The 17,901-nt window shown below is 48.0% G+C and overlaps 5 protein-coding genes across 5 annotated transcripts; 2 read left to right on the forward strand and 3 right to left on the reverse strand.

Moving 5' to 3' along the window:
- Positions 1–2,341: 2,341 nt before the first annotated feature.
- N7533_001547 (putative oxalate decarboxylase) lies at positions 2,342–4,184 on the forward strand (the record flags this gene model as incomplete). The annotated part of the gene is made up of 9 exons (XM_057098197.1): positions 2,342–2,639; positions 2,689–2,778; positions 2,835–2,850; positions 2,897–2,967; positions 3,030–3,130; positions 3,186–3,253; positions 3,311–3,431; positions 3,484–3,988; positions 4,048–4,184. 9 exons carry the CDS (start codon positions 2,342–2,344, stop codon positions 4,182–4,184), a joined length of 1,407 nt encoding a protein of 468 aa, XP_056963333.1.
- A 427-nt stretch (positions 4,185–4,611) lies between these two features.
- N7533_001548 (uncharacterized protein) lies at positions 4,612–5,358 on the reverse strand (the record flags this gene model as incomplete). Its single annotated transcript, XM_057098198.1, has 2 exons — positions 4,612–4,782; positions 4,843–5,358. 2 exons carry the CDS (start codon positions 5,356–5,358, stop codon positions 4,612–4,614), a joined length of 687 nt encoding a protein of 228 aa, XP_056963334.1.
- Positions 5,359–6,187: 829 nt separating this feature from the next.
- On the reverse strand, positions 6,188–10,078 carry N7533_001549 (hybrid sensor histidine kinase/response regulator; the record flags this gene model as incomplete). The annotated part of the gene is made up of 5 exons (XM_057098199.1): positions 6,188–6,426; positions 6,481–6,589; positions 6,664–6,916; positions 6,978–9,929; positions 9,993–10,078. 5 exons carry the CDS (start codon positions 10,076–10,078, stop codon positions 6,188–6,190), a joined length of 3,639 nt encoding a protein of 1,212 aa, XP_056963335.1.
- Positions 10,079–12,003: 1,925 nt separating this feature from the next.
- N7533_001550 (hydrophobin family protein) lies at positions 12,004–12,530 on the reverse strand (the record flags this gene model as incomplete). The annotated part of the gene is made up of 3 exons (XM_057098200.1): positions 12,004–12,045; positions 12,107–12,171; positions 12,227–12,530. The coding sequence occupies 3 exons, from the start codon at positions 12,528–12,530 to the stop codon at positions 12,004–12,006; spliced, it is 411 nt and encodes a 136-aa protein (XP_056963336.1).
- Positions 12,531–14,051: 1,521 nt separating this feature from the next.
- Positions 14,052–15,949, forward strand: N7533_001551 (eukaryotic translation initiation factor 3 subunit D; the record flags this gene model as incomplete). Its single annotated transcript, XM_057098201.1, has 2 exons — positions 14,052–14,259; positions 14,391–15,949. The coding sequence occupies 2 exons, from the start codon at positions 14,052–14,054 to the stop codon at positions 15,947–15,949; spliced, it is 1,767 nt and encodes a 588-aa protein (XP_056963337.1).
- Between the last annotated feature and the right edge of the window lie 1,952 nt (positions 15,950–17,901).

The following is a 17,901-nucleotide window of genomic DNA, read 5'->3' on the forward strand; positions in this document are numbered from 1 at the left end:
GCATATCGCAGAGCTTTGGGTTGAAGAAGGAATCCGTCGAATCATCAAATAGCACAACTTTGTGCACAAAACCTATAGTATTCTTTTGTCTTGCTTAATTATTTGGAAATTCCCCCTCTATTTTACATTCTCTTTTTGGTCATAACAACTCAGGAACTTCGGGCTATCGCTAAGGTAATTAGTAGATGCCAAGGTACAAACCTGCAGTAGAGTGGACCCAGGTAATTGTAAATAAAATCACCCATACTAGTCAAGGCATTGAAGCGAGTGCAAGTTGCATAAAAACACTTTTCCGTTGCAAGAATAGAACAACTTGGCTACCTTTTTTTTTTTTAGCTCTGCCTAGCGATGCTTAATTTGAGTGACTTCAAGATTGATAACAAGTCACTTGGCCGACTAATAACTTTTTAGAGGCAACCTTTGTGGTTCGCTGAATTCGTGACCTGCACTGATCGCACTTCTTACTTATTTCACACATTCGGAGATAGAACCATGAGTAATTTCCGACCTTGCTTCAGCCTCGCGACCGACATTAGATGCGGCCAAGTCTTCCGCCTTAAGTATACAGCGCGTCGCCAAGCTATCCATTTTCGGCTTCGCTGGAATGGACATCCCGTCTATAGACATGGTTTAAATCCGGCGACTCTGTCATGAAACTAGACTGAATCTAGGATGGTTTCCTCCTCCTTGCGAAGGATTAATCCGCGATCTAGAGTTTTGAAAGATCAGTGATCGAAACTTTTCATATACCCGTAACGACATGAGGGAAGTCTATAATCATTCATGGCTGAGGGGAAGATAGAACAGTTATTCCAGGCATTCTTTCAAGCATTTATTATTTGATTGGTAAAGTGCGTCAGGCTTGATTTGTTACTGAACTCACTCCCAGTGAGGGGTTGCGGGACTTCCGGGACGCCATCTTCTAAATTTATCTCCCAGCAGGCTATTTGGGTGTAACGTACGCCCCTCTTCATTTAAAGCTTCCAACCTCTCCATTCCCAAAGAAGCTAGAGAGAAACCTTTCAGGGATCGACCCATGTGGTAACATCTTTAAGTGGTGGACGTATTTCCTTTTCAACTTCGCGTTCAAGCCACCTTCCAGTTCAGTTCCCAAGTGTAGTCGATCCGGCTGAAATCTTGAATATTTTCAATGTCAAAGCGCCTTATAGGGCTGTCGTATATGATATTCCCCTCATGCGGAGAGGGGCACGTGGATACTGCGACGATGCAAGTGGGGGACTGGGGGACCTTCGAAGCCTGTCGCTAAGCTTGTGCCGTCCCACTTAAAATACCCGAAAGAGCTACTAGTACTAGGCATTTGCTTGATTCCCTGTGGCTGGGATTGGATGTCTTGGCTGGCATCAAAATATTGCTTGCACCTTGCGATCTCTATGTATAAGTACTTGCACCGCTAAACTGACGCTGTTTCTACCTTTCTGACGAACCGGTCGATCCTCAGAAGATTCGAGCTTGATAATTTAATAATAACCAGACAACCCTCTCCTTCCGAGTATCTTGTCATGGAACTCGCGGTCTTAGGACTTATTCTCAAATTTGAATTGACATTCTCGGACCGGGTGCCACGGTACCTGGTGGATCCTACCGTTGACTGATCGAGGACCCATTTTTAGAGCCACGTCATTTGCGGGCCAAATTATGAAGCTAACATTTCCCTCGGCACAAGTTGTGGCTTTCCTCCGGTTTTTGTGAGTGGTAGATCAGAAATCCGAAACACCAAAATTCCTGTTCATAAGGAGAATAGTCTTTTTTGACCACCATGCTGGTTGTATGAAGGAGGTGTGCAGAACAGTTACTGTATGTAAGTCGCCAAGCTCAAGTACAGCTAGATTGAAATATTCTGTTTTCGTCACTTGTGGTCGTAGTCTGGGTGTTACACATGGTATCTGAGATGCTACTCTCTGCTTTCCTATCACATGGATGATCACTCGAAGTGGGGATAACTGCACGGGCAAAGATACTATCCCCGATCCATAGCATCTGCCGTGTATATCCCTGCTTCGCATTCCACTCTATTCTTCTTGCGGTGTGGTCTAGAGGAGCTCTCGACCTACTGGATACTTCCTGCAGGCTAGCTTTATGACATGGTCCCCTCGCGAGGGGAACTTGATGAATCTCCAAAAATAGTGTACTGTTAGATTTGGATACTGATGAGGGGATGCAGATCTGTATAGCCATGGGTTTGCCTTGGGTGGGGTCTTCTGTGATGGGGATTAAGTCTATAAAAGGCGGCGTAGTCCAGTGTCTCTTCACTATTTCATAATCCAGGGGCTCATCATCAATCATAAAAAGGCTGTCAAACTCAGCCCGCAGATCTGCCACCATGAAGCTTCAAGTTTCTTCTGCTGCTTCTTTGCTTTTGTTCCTTCTTCCGTTATCCGATGCATTCCCTGCACGTCGAGCAGATGAATCAGCGAGCAATCCTGGTCTAAAAGGATCGAAGACGCTGATCGGATACTCGCCTTCCGAGAAGGTTGGTAGCACAACGACGCCCGATATCAAATACAGCCTCCTCCCTGGACAAACCAATGATCCTAAAATCGGCACTTGGCTCGACTTTTCGAAGGTCGATAACCCACAGCCAATTAGGGGGGACACAGGAGGAGATGATCCCGGTCCAAGTAAATGAAGAAGCTGCTATTTCAAAATATGACACTGATCATTTTCCAGGGAACTTGAATTACGATAGGATTCACAGTGACAAGCTTGCACCTCCTGGAACAGACCACGGAGCAACCATCAATGCACAATGGCCCATGGGTAGGTTCATCTGCCGTAGTAAATACTATTATGGGATATACTAACTGAAAAAACAGGTCTCAGTCATAATAGGTCAGCTTTCATTCCATATTAAATATTTGAGTCCTAACATCCCCAGGCTTGGAATCGACAATGCTGGCTGGGCCCGCCAAGAGAATACTGTCGTGATGCCAGCTGCTACCGAGATGGGTGAGTACAAATTTCTTCAAGATCCTCGATTTTATTTCAGCTCTCTAATAAATTTTCAAAAGCTGGTGTCGATATGCGACTGGAGCCAGCTGCATATCGAGAACTCCATTGGCACGTCGCTAGTGAATGGTCCCTTATTCTGAATGGGTCTTGTCGGATCCAGGTATGCACTCTATCTCTCTCAACTCTCCCAAAGTAAAGATTAATAAACTCGACAGGCTGTAAATGAAAATGGTGAGACTTTTGTCGATGACCTTACTGCGGGAGATGTTTGGTTCTTCCCACCGTAAGTCCCGAAAGCCTCCACAGCCCGAGAATCAAAGATTGATCCGTTTATTTATAGTGGTATCCCTCATTCAATTCAAGCCTTGGATGATGGGGTCGAATTCCTCCTTGTCTTTGACGATGGGGACTTCAATGAAGACAATACCTTCCTCGCCACCGAGGTCTTTCTTCATAGTCCAGTAAGTAACAGAGAGTCTCTTGGTTGACTCAAACAACTGACAGTCCTTACAGAAAGAGGTCCTGGCCAAGAACCTCGGAGTCGCAATCGCTGATTTTGACAATATCCCTGATGATGAGCTTTATATTTTCAAGGGCACACCGGCACCCAAGGACATCGAGGATCAAAACGTGACCACCTCTTCTGGCGTTGTACCTCGAACCCAAAGCTACTCATACCACTTTTCCGAACAAAAAGCTCATGAGGTTGCCGGAGGCTCTGTGAAAATTGTGGATCCATCAACCTTCCCCATCGCCAGCAACTTCTCCGCCGCGGTCGTGACTGTTCACCCCGGCGGTATGCGTGAGATCCACTGGCACCCGTCCAGCGACGAATGGACCTTCTTTATTAAAGGACAGGGTCGTGCAACGCTCTTCACTGCCCCAGAAGCTGCAAACACCTTTGACTTCATGGCAGGTGATGTTGGGTATTTCCCCCAGTCAAATAGTCACTATATCGAAAACACTGGCGATGAGGATCTGGTATTCCTTGAAGTTTTGCAGGCGTCGGAATTCACAGGTATGATTGATTCAAATATCTTGGTGCCTAGGTGGGATAAATTTACTAATTATTTGTAGATGTCGCTCTCGGCCAATGGATTGCATCCACTCCCAAGCAAATTATTTCTGACACTCTGAAATTGAGTGACAGTACACTAAGCAAGTTGAAGACCGAGAAGCAATATGTCGTTGCTGGCCCGACTAGTGATAAATGAGGGGATTTGAGCCGGTAATTGAATAACTCTGTATCCGAGCCTAACTTCCGACTTGACGGTTGAATGGCACTTCACGTCCTTCGCGCCTATACCTATGCAGCAGAATATAGCATTTCATTGGATACAAATGTTGATATAACCTTGGAAGTAGTAGGCGTAGCGAGATTGGCTTGAGGATTCCGCATCATCTTCAAGTTAAAATATAAAACTTTCTACTGTTGAACATGAGTATATGATACCTAGGTATGTGTGCCATAGAGAGAGGGGCTACTGAGGTGTGATGAAAGACGCTATGGGGATATGCTAAGAAATAAATACAAGGTAAAGGGGACTGTCATATAACAAACGAACTTAAATGTAGTCAATTGAATACACAAGGCACCACTCTGGGTTCTGGCCTCGTAGTAGCTTGCTTCAAGATCTCATCTCAAACCTTGTAAGGAGGAGGGAGATCTTCTGAGCGATCAGAATCTTCACTTTGAGCACTCTCGGCTGAATCGATGCGGTCTAAATTGTGAATCGGTAGCGGGCCTTTCGATTTAGAATCAAGCTCTGATATAGGAGGGATGTTTGAAGATGGTCCGGCACCACGACTCGACTGTGGATGGGAAACGTTAGCGCCTATCAGAGAAATGAGATACCAAAAATGAAGACTCACAGTGAGACGTGGATCATCTTTCTGAAAAGCGACCACCTCTTTATCCCCGATCTTCCCTATAAGCTGGCCTCTTTTCCACACCCCATATTTCAGAACCATACCCTCGAAAGAAGATCGAGAGATTATGCAATCCTCCACGTCACAATCTTTGACTTTCGCCCTGCGGAGCTGACTGTGTGAGATAGTCGATCCAGTCACAGCGCTTGTCGTTATGGTACTCGCATCTCGGACTGTAGAGGTTTTGATCGTACTTCGATGTGCAGAGCTCTTTTCAATAAGCGTACTGTCATTTACCTCGCTGCGCTTCACAGACGTCACGTTGTGAAAGTGGGACTTTTTCCCTGTCGAGCGAGACGCTGAGAGCACCCGCACCAGAACGCAGTCGTCAAAGGTGCTACGCTTCACGTAGGAGCTGGTAATAGCACAGTTGCGCAGATTACTGCGTGTGATAGTATTGTCATCGTTAGTTGTTATATCGCCGCCCTGTTGAGCTGCTTGCTGAAAGTTGTGATCCATCTTAATCTGTTCGCCCTCGGGGGTCGGTTCTGTCGCTCTTCAAAGTCCGCGCTTCATCACTGCTGAAAATCGAAGGTCAGAGGAATCCGAGTCGTATATATGGGCCTGTGGGGCTGGCAATACGAGAAGCTTGCCAAGCCGGAATTCTGTTGCCTGAACACTCGAGGTGTCAGCACCACCAGCTCTCGTTAGATCTCACGAGGTTAATTCGCGCGATCAAGAATGACCATGGTGATAAGAATCGCAAGATGGAGAGAAACTTCAATGATCTCCGATGACACAAGTTCTCGGCGGGATTTAATCAGGTGATGTCCTGCAGTTTGTGTGCCTGAGGACTCAGGCTTCCAATATCGTATGGCTTATTGGTACACAATTAATGAAGGGCTAAACTGAATCACACAGCTGAGTTTTGATTTTATCACCAGCAAGGTCCCCCAAAAATGGACGACGAGGTGTTATACCCCCTTATTTGTGTAGAATTTATTCTACATTATGCAAGAGAGAGCTTACCAGCCACCTTTCAGGTTCCCAATTTTGTTTTTGTAATTTCAGATTGCTAGATTTGAGGCCTTGCCCAAAGACTCTGACCCGGCTTAAGTGACCTTGCTCCTAAGTAAGGCGCTGTCTGTAGAATTGTCAAAATTTTCAAGCTCGAGGCCTCCATGAGATCTCAAATAAAATGAATATTGTAGTACTGGTACAAACTAACTATATATTGGTCCATAATGTATCACATAACAGGAAGAAGGCTGCAGGCTAAATCACGGTGGTTGTACAGCTCAAAATGCAAATAAATTCGTATATGTTCCGAGTCTCAATGGGTCATAACTCATGAGTGAATCGTGGAATTGCGGCGTGGCAAGTTCAGCAGCATCTGTTTAAGCTGCTTCAAGGGCGTGGGCTTCGTCAAAAATTCGTCTACTCCGCTTATCGCTGCCTCTTGCTGCGTCTCGGCGGATATGAACGCAGTCAAGATAATAATAATGCTGGGATCCAATTTGCCCATCTTCTCAAAATGGCGCATTTCTCGGGCTGCCGAAAGTCCATCCATTACGGGCATCGAGATATCTATATAGTAAAAGTTAGAAAGAATTGACCGAGTGAGCTGTTGCGATGGCGTACCCATGATAACGGCGTCAAATCTCGTGGACTTGTATTTGTTCAGTGCTTCAAGACCGTTGACTGCGGTTTCATACGGGAGTTTGGCGTTCTTAACGCATGCCTCGATGATCTGGAAATATTATCAGCCCTATTCATACCTGCCTGGAGTCATATGGTCGGTATGGACCGCCCGGTGGGAGGTACCTTCAGGTTAACTGGGTTATCTTCGACGAGAAGTACTTTCGGCCTATCATCTGAGTAAAGATCTGAATTGTGCACATCGAGGGACTGTTTGATTTCTGATTGCGTCGAATCCAAGTTTTTGATGTCGATTCCAGGGATGCGTTGAATCTCGTGACTCTCAACGAGATATGGGGATAAAGAATCCTCATTGAACTCATTTCCTTCATTGTCGAGACAATATTTGAAGGCCTTTTCTAAAGTCTTTGGACTGACTCTGGAGTAGATAGAAGGTTAGCGTCATCGAAGAAATTACGCAAGACCTCAGCTTCACTTACGGCTGCGAGAGGAAAATCGCCCGATCTCGCGAATTCTCTCTCACCACTTTCCAGTTACCTGTATGGCCACTCAAGACTATCAGAGGGTATGCGTGCTGGGTTTCCATTGACCGTCGGATGTCGGAATCCTCAGAACTATGAGCAAAGGTTCGATATTCATGTTCAGTGACAATCAGGAAATCGGGGCGCTTTTGCTGCAACTCGCTCTGATCGAGAACTTCGAGGTCGAACCAATCTTGAACCATCCGTGTCAAACTAGAGTGGATATCACTGAAGACTTGCTTTTTGATGCCAAGATCGCCTCGCTCGAAGCTCGTGGTGAAGAATGAAACGCTTTTTCCCTTCAAACGTTTTTGCAGGCCAAGGAAGGGACATTTCGATGTGGGGGTTGACTTGGGTCCAGAAATGGGAAGGATAACGTCAACTTCCGTGCCTTGACCGACTTTGCTCCGAATCTCAATTTTTCCATGGAGTGATTTCACAATCTGGTGTACAAGGCTCAGGCCCACTCCAAGACCTGGGGATTGATTATCCTCCTGGATGAAGGGAGTGTAGAGATCGTGGAGTAGATAGTCTTGCGACATGCCCCGACCAGAATCGGCAATGGTGATGCGGACAGCTGGCACTGGGTTTTCGTCATGTACGCTGATCGTATCTTTTTTCATGAAAAGGCTGACATAGCCTGCCTCGGTATATTTCAGAGCATTTCCAAACAAATTCATTACTATCCGGCGCCAGGCCCCGGCATAGACAGAGTAATGCCAGTTTTCTTGCCACTGTATATCAACTACCGTCAGTAGTCGAGATCGATCATCTCCATTCTGAGACACTTGAGAAGATTTGCGGTCTTCCTTTCGTGATCCAGGTGCAAGTGTGTCTTCTCTTTCTTGGAACTCGCGTCCTGCAAGTAAGCCTTCGACAACTTCTTGCACAAGAGCGCTGAGATTTTGGTCTTGTATGACACCAGGAACTGTGGGTCTTGCTTTCGAACGGTACGTTTTCTCATCGCCTCCATCACTGCCCCGGGACTGAGTCAAAGTGTTTATCTTGGCGTAGTCCAGAAGGTGATTGAGTGTATCAAGCAGAGTTCGGCCACAGCTGTGAACTGTTTCGACAAGTCCTCTTTGGGAGTAGGTGTTGACTGATTCCTGCAGTAGCTCAACGGTACCGAGCACGCCATGCAGTGGAGATCGTAGTTCATGCGAGATAGACGATATGAAAGCCCCTTTTGCTCGATCAGCGGCTTCTAAGTCCATTCTCGACACTTCTGCCATCACGCTGTTGCTGAAAGCAGCCATGTATGTCAGGTCCTTTGGTTCTGATAATACTCGGCCAGGGTCATTGGACCAAACCAGGTTCACCGTAAACCACCGACTCCGCTGGAAGTCCCAAATCGGGTAAATACCAATACACCGGGCATCAGGCAGCGCCCTGTGGAGGTACTTGATGTCCATGTTTTCTTGGCGGATATCCTTTTCTTCAGGAGACCCTTCGGCGACCTTCTTTCCGCCGACAAAGTAGGCCTGACTCACATCATCCGCCAAGCCCTCATAACTCACTGCGATAGTTCCATCATCATCAATGTGAAAGATTTTCCCGCGAGGGTATCTTTCGATGAGATGGCTAATGAAGGCACCTGGCAAAGAAAGATAGTGACGGGCCTCGTGATCAATCTCCTCACTCGAGGCTGATGATGTTGTTGAATACCCCAAGACTAAACTCTTGGGCCCGGAATTATCGGCTCCCATGTTTTCCCAATGGGTTTTAGTCTCATGTTCAATCTCGAAATCTCGGGGTTCGCTCTCGCTTTTCCTATCTGTGGGACCAAGCATCTGGCGTCGAACATACACACTTGCATCAAGGAACATAGCCCCTTCCACGTCCAACGCCTGATTCATCAAGCACGAAGCGCGGTCAAGTACGTGTTGAACGCTGGATGGAGCTAGTTTCTCCTGTAGGTGGCCTGTGGTGGGCGAGAGAGGCGGTCGCTGCTTATTTTTGTCTTCTTCCTCTGGTCCTTTGATCTTGCCCTCGTCGAGTTTGAATGTGTGAATAGGCGATCCACTTCTATTGCTTTGTGTGCCTTCGTCGGAGGTCTGGTTCTTGGCAGAGTTGGTGATTTCGGCAATTCTTCCTCTCGTGTTTTGTTCCTGGTTGTTGGAACGGCCATTCAAATCATCAGGTGAAGCTTCTTCTGACGCCGCCTCTTTTGGGCCTTGAGAGATGGCATCTGAGAGCTGAAAGCTTTCTAGCTTTCGGTTGATCTCGGCGAGCTGATGACCAGCCTTGTTTTCAGGGTGATAATGGCTGTCGATTCCATCGGCAAGATCCGATTTCCCTTGTACGAAAAGCCCGAGTGCTCTCACCATTCTTTCCTCGCGGTCCTCCTCTCGCATGGCTCTTTGTGACATGAGGTGATCCATGACCGTTAGACTGAGCTCTTTTAAAACCTGTATTTGCTCCTCAGTCAAGGCCACTCGTGGTTTATCATCCAAAACAGCAATGCTCCCGATCACATAGTCATCGGGTGACATTATGGGTACGGAGACGTAAAATCGATTATGAGGCGGACCCGTAACAGAGGCATGGGAATGAAATTGGGGATCTTGGGTAAGATCGAGGACAACAAAATGTTCCCCTCCGTCCTTTGTAAACGTTTGCATCGCCATATTGCACATTGGGATACTTTCGCGTGGAAGCTGCTGAACGCCTTGCCAAAGGCTCTTGTCATCATCTTCGGCGCCACGAAGACTAAGTCGAGGAGTTGCTTCGGCGACAATATGCTGGGTAGTCCGATCGAAGAGTGAGATGAGAGCTCTTTTCGCATTCAAGCGCAAACTTGCAAGTTGGGCGAATACTGTGAGAACATTGTCGCGCGACGCATTGGGCCTATTCCCGCATGATTTTTGAGCAAACTTTTCTGATGTCGAGTAGCCCCAGTACGGGAGGTACCTGTGTTCAATTTGTGAGTCACTTGTATTAACAAAAAAAAAAAACAAGACGAGGCAATCATACAGGTGCATTTCCCGTTCTCGAGCGGCGTCGACATTGTGGGCATATTTACGTGGGCCCCCCGAGCCTCTAGTCATACCCGAGCTCATGAACTTGGGAATTTTAAGATTTTGGCGGGGAATAGTAATTGAGGATTGGTGGCTTTTTTGCCAATCAGTGCGGTTTCTGGGTGTAGAAATTTGAATATAATTGACATCCCAGCAGTGACTGACCATAATAAGCCACCCGAAGTGGTGATGGTTTCTTTAAAGCTGACCGACGGCTATGGCGTCATAGTTTACTCCGTTCAAATGAACTAGGGCTCCAGGGCTCTTTTGGTTTCGGGTTGACATTTTAGCGCAAGGTGGACCGAGTGCCAGGGACGATTTGGCCCGATCAGCCGGTTTGTTGCTCTTTTCAGACTCCTCCCCAGACTTCCACCCCTGACGTCATGATCCACATTCATGCGGATCGTCCTTGATATGCAAAAAGTGCAAAAGTGCAAAATTCCAAAATCGCGGGTAATAAAGCTGTGAAAGCCTTGGAAGGCAGTCGCTAGTCTGGACTCTCGAATTCAGACACTCGGTCGGGCCATACTATGACCTCGTTTGCCGATCAGTACAGTAGGATTGGAAACGCGACCTGAAATGATCATATGTTTCGCAAGCCATTCCATCGCGGATCCACCACATGGTAGAGGAGCCTTGGTCTTAAGAATGTTAGTTAAAATGACATACCACCCAGCCCCATCTCTTCCTACAATCTGGCTATTCTCAATGCACCATCCGAGATCCTCCGGCCACGCACCGAAATCGAAATTCACCAACCTTCGATTTGGTTCCCCCAGTGTTCCATGGTCAAGGATAATTGACAGAAGCTTTAGGGACAAGATCGTTGAAACTAGAGGTTTCCAGTCTCACTTGTAAAAGAAGGATTGTGTAAACCGACGAGATAAACATACCAAAGAATAGGAAACTGAATTCGTACTGAAGCGCCCCCGATCGGTTTTTGTTCATCATTCTCTTTCATTAACCTCAAGTTCCCTAGTCAAAATTTGCCCTTCCAAGACAATAAAACTGAACTTGTAAAGAAAATAGCAAACATGAGAATCCTTTACGGCGCTTCCTAAGGGCAATAGAATCAGTGTTTCTTACAAGGAATAATGTCTTAAAGTGACCATGGCTCACCCCACCAGTGAAGCTAGTCATTTAAAATTGCTGAATCTTAAAAATTGAGGGTACTGAGTACATAGTTGAGCTGGATACCCAGTAGTGTGCTAGTTAATCTATGGATGTTTCAAGTCATAACTCCAACAATACTAGTACTGGCTATCTATTTATACTAGTATATTATCTGCAGAACAATTAGCGCGAATCATTTTTCTTCCTGGTTCTAAATTTAGAAATCTTAAAACTACCTAGGTATCTGCGCAGTTTGACAGTTTGCGTCCAGATTTGTATAGCGAACACTGGTAATCTTAGAACGCTGCAGAATTGGCAGAATAGCTGGATCGAGATCACCGTAGGCCTTAGTGGGCATCAGATCAGTACGGACGTATATTTCGTTTCGGCAACACTAGTACTAGTAGGATTTTCCGATCTCTTGCCCGTCGGAAAATCCCAGCGGTGTTCGGTCACTCGATACATCAACTCCGCCATTTTCCCGCTTTTGATCCCTAACGTAATACATCTAAATTGAATCACACATATATTTGCATGTCGGGCATTTCCAACTCTGGAAATTACTAGTATCCTTAAGGCTAACTTCACGTCCGAGCCCTGGAGCCCTAGAGTCAAAGCTTAAATTTTCAATATGGACTTCGGAAGTCTACCTAGTTATTCAGTTCAAGATGAGCATCTCCAGGTGAACTCGCGTTCGACATGATAACTTTGGAAAGAAGTTTTATTACATAAATATATAAAGTTTAAGGGCTGTGCTCCCTGAAGAATAATATACATCATCCATGAGCGGTCAGAATTATCACTCCTCCAGTGGTATTATATACCGTTCGTTGGCACGGCGACTCGGAGCAAATCTACTTCTTGAGAGCGGCGCAACCGAGGGCAACAGTACCACCCTATGATCAGTTAGTCAGAATAACTCGCTTGAAATATTAGTTGGGTTTGGAGACCACGTACCAAAAGGTTAACCTCAGTGCAGCACTGGGGCTTGGTGGTGCAGACGGAAGCCTCGTAGGGGTGGCCTGATATCGCATTAGTCACCAATATACCGATGTCAGGTATTTCAGAAATACTTACAAAGCAGACCGATAGAGCCAACGATGCTGGCGGCATCAATGCCGAGGTCCTCGAGGATAGGGTCCACAATGGGGTCCAAGGGAGTAGTGAGAGTACCACAGCAAAGCAGAGGGCCAACACACTCCGAAGTCTCAGACTCGTTCTCATACTTGCTGCCGGCTAGAGCAGCGGCGGCATCATTCGCCTTGGTATCGGTGGAATCGCCGCGGCGCATGACGTTGGAAGATAGAGAGCCTTCCATGGGAGTGGCGGCAACCATGCCGGCGCCGACGAGGGAGAGGACAGAGATGATAGAGAAACGCATCTTGATGTTTGAGGATAACTGGGGGTTGAAATAGAGATTCAAAGTTGGAAGTATTGGTTGAATGATGAGACTGGGAGTGAATGAAGCGTGATTTGATACCCTTAGTTCGCAAGATATTGTGCCCTTCTTATACCTTCGCAAAGCCCCCTTTTCTTCATAGCCGAGCTCGTCAATGACTCCTATCCCCCATTCTGAATAGTGACCATGTACACAGACAAAATGCCTTATCAGTCACCTCGGTGTCTGAGGTTGTCATGGTGTGAGCTATAGACCAGGAGTTTCTATGACAAGAGTCAATCCCAGCAGACAAAAGGATCAGCAAAAGTATAGATAGAGCATTGTCCACTCGGAGAAGCACCATTATGAAAGGGTGGATCAAAGAGAATCGGAGAATGCAGGAACAATAGTGTCGCTCTCTACGGAGTAGAAGAGCCAGTAATTTGCCCATAGATCTAATCTGTGATCGACAACCGAGGCTCGCGATGACTGTGCTTGCCCTAAGCGACCTTTTCTTGGCCGTCGATCACTACTGGTCCAAGCGCGATCTTGGGGCAATTATGTTCGAGCATAATCTAAAAACTCCTGTCGGGAGCCAATAGTTAGCGGGGCTTGTATTTCCATCGTTCTTCCTGGTGGTCAGATCGAGTGGTGCTCTTATCAGTGGAGCTGCATTCCGGGGGGGCGAAGCCTGGTTTGGCGAGTCAGATCTATATCCAGTGATATCTATCGAATGGCCGTGCTAATGCCAAGAGGCAGATCCACTGCAAGGAACAGGGAGATTCCGGCGAACGAGCGAGTGGAGGTGCCCTTAATTGATAAAATCAACAAAAGCAAATCTGCACTGTCACCTTCTGCTATCCACCTAGGGAGGAAAATGGATGTATCGAGGAATTTGTCATAGGCGCATAGTGCGGGAGGAGGATGGAGTGTCGGAGTCGGAGTCATGTCCATCCGAACAGCGGGTGATAAGCTTCTCTTCGCTGATTGCAGGAAAGAAGTCAGTTCGTACCGAGTACGGAGTACAGCGAACAATAATCCGCCGGCCAAGCCAGAAAGGTGGTTCACTGCGATCGGCGCTAGTAAATCTGTCGGGAGGCACTGGCAGTCTGTGGCCAAGTTCATTAATTGGGGTGGCTGCGTTTATACTAGAGGGGCATCCAGAAGGGGGTTGAGTAATTGAACCAACTCACCGAGTCCAGAAATTGTCACCCTATACCATCAATATGCCAATTGTACTTTATTTCCTAGATCTGAGTGTCTATTCTCAAGTATTCTCAAGTATACTTGCAGATGCTTGGATATACTTCAAACGAGCATATTATACACGTGATCTCATGTGACTGTGGCTTGGCTCGGTCAACTGTGGCTGGTGGTTCCCATGGCTGTGGCTTGGCCCGTGACTAAAGCTGTGGCTAGTGACTCCCGTGGATGTTGTGGCTGTGCCTCGCGACACAAAAACTTCCCGCAAATCCTCCCCCCACCAAGCCAAACCTCCTCCACCAATCTTCAATTGCTGCAAAAATGGCTCCGACTTCGATTGCGGATCTCGTGGCCGCCCTCCCTTCGGAGGAATCCTGGGGCCCTGCCTCTTCCGCCGATAACATGCTGAACGGCGTCCCCTATGCCCCCTTCTCCAAGGGTGACAAGTTGGGCCGTATGGCCGACTGGACTGCTGAATCTAAGGACCGTGAGCGCCAGGGTCGCCAGCAGTACAACCGCAACTTCAGAGGTGTGTTTTTTTCCTGCTGTGTTTTTACCCTCTCATCATTTTTCTTGTTTTGGTTTTGGCCAGTCTTTTCTTGATGGCTTGATGATCGACTTTGAGAACCCACACTGACTATTTTTCTTTCATCCACAAAGATCAACAGGTTTACGGCGCCGGCTCCGGCAGTCTCTTCACCGTTGCCACTGCCGAGGACGAGTCCTCTTTCTCCGTCGTTGACAACACCCGCTCCTCGACCAAGCGTACCTTCGGCCGTGGCGGTGGTACCGTTTTCCGTGGCCGTGGTGGCCAGCGCGGTGGTATGGGCCAGCGCGGTGGCCGCGGCGGTGCCTTCCAGCGTGCCGGTGGTGGTCGTGGTAACGACCGCTTCTACGACAACCGTGGTGGCCGTGGTGGTGGTGGTCGTGGTGGCCGTCGTTTCGGCTGGAAGGACTATGACAAGCCCCAGCGTACCCGTGAGGCTTCTGTCAACATCCGCCCTGAGTGGCAGATGCTCGAGGAGGTGGACTTCACCCGTCTCTCCAAGCTGAACCTCGACACTCCCGAGGGCGAGGACCTCGAGACCTACGGTTTCCTCCACTACTACGACCGCTCTTACGACAAGCCTCCCGTCAAGAACGCCGAGCGCAGAATCCAGGCCCTCGACCGCGCCGCTTACAATGTGACCACCTCCCAGGATCCCGTCATCCACCAGCTGGCCGAGAAGAACGCCGCCACCGTCTTCGCTACCTCCGACATCCTTTCCATGCTCATGTGCGCCACCCGCTCCGTCTACTCCTGGGACATTGTCATCGTCCACCAGGGCGACAAGATCTACCTCGACAAGCGCAACGGCGCCTCCCTCGACTTGGTCACCGTCAACGAGAACGCCTACGACGCTCCTCTCGAGGTCTCCGAGACCTCCGCCAAGCACGACCAGATCAACACCCCCTCCGCCCTGGCCATGGAGGCTACCTTCATCAACCACAACTTCGCCCTGCAGACCGTCACCGAGAACGACCAGGCCAAGGTCTCCTTCGCCCAGCCCAACCCCTTCTACAACGAGGCTGAGGAGACCGAGCCCCTCGCCTCCAAGGGTTACAAGTACCGCAAGTTCAACCTCGGCCTCGAGCGTGACGAGGAGCCCCTCCAGATGGTCGTCCGTACCGAAGTCGACGCCGTCATGAAGAACCCCACCGGCGGTGCCGACCAACAACTCATCGTCAAGGCCCTGAACGAGTTCGACAGCAAGGCCCCCGGCTCCGGCAACGCCCTGGACTGGCGCTCCAAGCTCGTCTCCCAGCGTGGTGCCGTCCTCGCTACCGAGATGAAGAACAACTCCTGCAAGCTCGCCCGCTGGACCACCCAGGCTATCCTGGCCCAGGCCGACGGCATGAAGCTTGGATTCGTGTCTCGCGCCAACCCCCGCTCCGCTGCTGGCCACGTCGTTCTTGGCGTTGTCGGCTACAAGCCTAAGGAGTTCGCTACCCAGATGAACCTTAACCTCGGAAACGGATGGGGTATTGTCCGAACGATCGTTGACCGTATCCGTGAGCTTGATGCCAACGAGCCCGCCGAGTCTGTCAAGAAGTACGTCCTCATCAAGGACCCCAACAAGTCTGTTCTGCGTCTGTACAGCGTCCCCGCCACCACCTTTGACGAGGATGAGGAGGCCGAAATCGAGGAGGAGGAGAAGGCTGAGGAGTCTGAGGAGTAGAGGGAGGAGGAGATATCCATTCGATAATGTGCTTTTTCTGTCTGGGCTAGATCCTAGATTACTATTTTCTTTTTTCCGTCTCCTTGGATGTGCATATGTTGAAAAGTTTGATAACGATGATCCGTCACGATTGTGCTTGAATTCAATGTTTCCACGTCATTCTTTCCAGTCTTGTAGATTACTCCCAACTGCGCCTACCAGCGCCAGTTATACTGTGGTAATATTCGTGCAAATTTCAGCTGTAGATAAACATCCCCGCTAATATTCATGACAGTGATAAAGACACATAGTAAATAGTAGGAAATTCTCATATTTCAGCCCGGATGCCCTCAAACCCCGTCTCCGTCTACTTGAATATCTCCCCAGGTTCTGACAGGTCAGGCTGATGCTGCCACCAAAGGCAAGCGATGCTCGTTCCATTCACATCAGAATTAAATTTGATAATGTGATATCCTATTGAGAAAATAGGCTCTGGAGCAAGCCTTGCAGCCTCGGCGTGTGTCAAAGTCCCAATAAGAACTGTCTTCCTGGTACGGAAGAAGTCTAAATGTATCCGCACTTCTGCCCGTATACACAACCTGAAGACTGTTCTCACCTCTTTTCTCTATCCCAATAAAGAAATTACCAGCTTCATTGAAGTATCTACCGACGTAAACATCCAGTGGTCTGGAAGTAGTCTCGATAGTTCGGCCCGCAGCCAGACTCCTATTGATATCCTTCACCTCTTGTAAAGCGATTGCAGCCGATCGTTTTGCCAGAGTGAGATATTCAGGCGCCTTACCGGAGTTATCTAGAAGTGTTTCGACAAGAAGCTGCAGCAGGGTCTTCAAGGGAGAATCTCACGAGGAAATGGTACCATCGTCGTGAAGGGAGGCTACCAAAGCAGCTATTATACCTTTGCTGAGGGACCCCAGCACAAAGGTTGTGTTGATGTCGCAGGGGATATTGCTCTCCAGATTGACGTAGCCCAGTGAAGCGGTGTACACGGTTTTGTTATTCTCCCCGATGCCCAGTGACAGACCTGGGATATCCGAGATGCTGCATATCTCCCGAATTATCGGGAGAAGAGCGGATTACTTGTTTCTGAGACGCATCGCGCCCTGGTTGAGTGTTTTGAAGGGGATTTGAACTTTGACATTCGGCAGAGACCACGTACCTTTCACGCTAAGATTGGAGAGGTTGGAGTGATGTGCGCTTTCATAAATTACTTGGGTATCTCCTTCGTTGCTTGTATTCATGGACAGGTGGCTGTTCCTGGTGTCACAAAATAGGTCATTTACGGCGTCAACCTCATGGGTACTTGTATTCGAATTGCAAGACTACCTCATTCAAGAACCATAATATTATTTGTCCCTATTTTCCGACCTCTTCTCAACTTCCCCAGACACAATGAGTAACTTGTCCAGGGTTTCTACATTCGGTCAACAATGTCCCCCGAATTAAGTAAACATCATGTCATCATGTCCCTGTTTTCGAACTAAAATAAGCATTGATCGTGCCGATATTAATGCCTATTTTTATTCCAGATTCATGACCATAGAAAGATATCATAGTCGCCATGTTCATCATGATAATCACGCGTAGTTCGGGGTGGAGGAATGTGTGGGGTAGTAACAGCGGGGAAGCCATGACGAGTCTAAAATAGGCGGGGTGTATGGCGGAATACCGAAGAGTTCAAGTTAGACGAGTGAATAGGCTGGAAGATGCATACTAAGTCTCATTGGCAGCCAAGGAGTAACTTGGCTTCAGTCCGAGAAAAATGACAAACAATCAGGTGATAAAATAGACGCAGAATGGTCTCCTGCGGTACCCATCTGACTGTTTTCAAATCTGTAAATCTCCAACAGAGGATGAGAAGGAGAAAATAATTGAGGAGACGAAGTTGAGTGGAACAGAAGAAAAGAAAGGTAAAAGTATCATAGAAAAAGCCATCCAATGGAAGGAAAGGGGTG

The sequence above is a fragment of the Penicillium manginii genome (assembly GCF_028828005.1).
Source record: "Penicillium manginii strain IBT 31320 chromosome Unknown utg000002l:1.0-5564898.0:1.0-5567710.0, whole genome shotgun sequence".
NCBI classification, from domain to species: domain Eukaryota; kingdom Fungi; phylum Ascomycota; class Eurotiomycetes; order Eurotiales; family Aspergillaceae; genus Penicillium; species Penicillium manginii.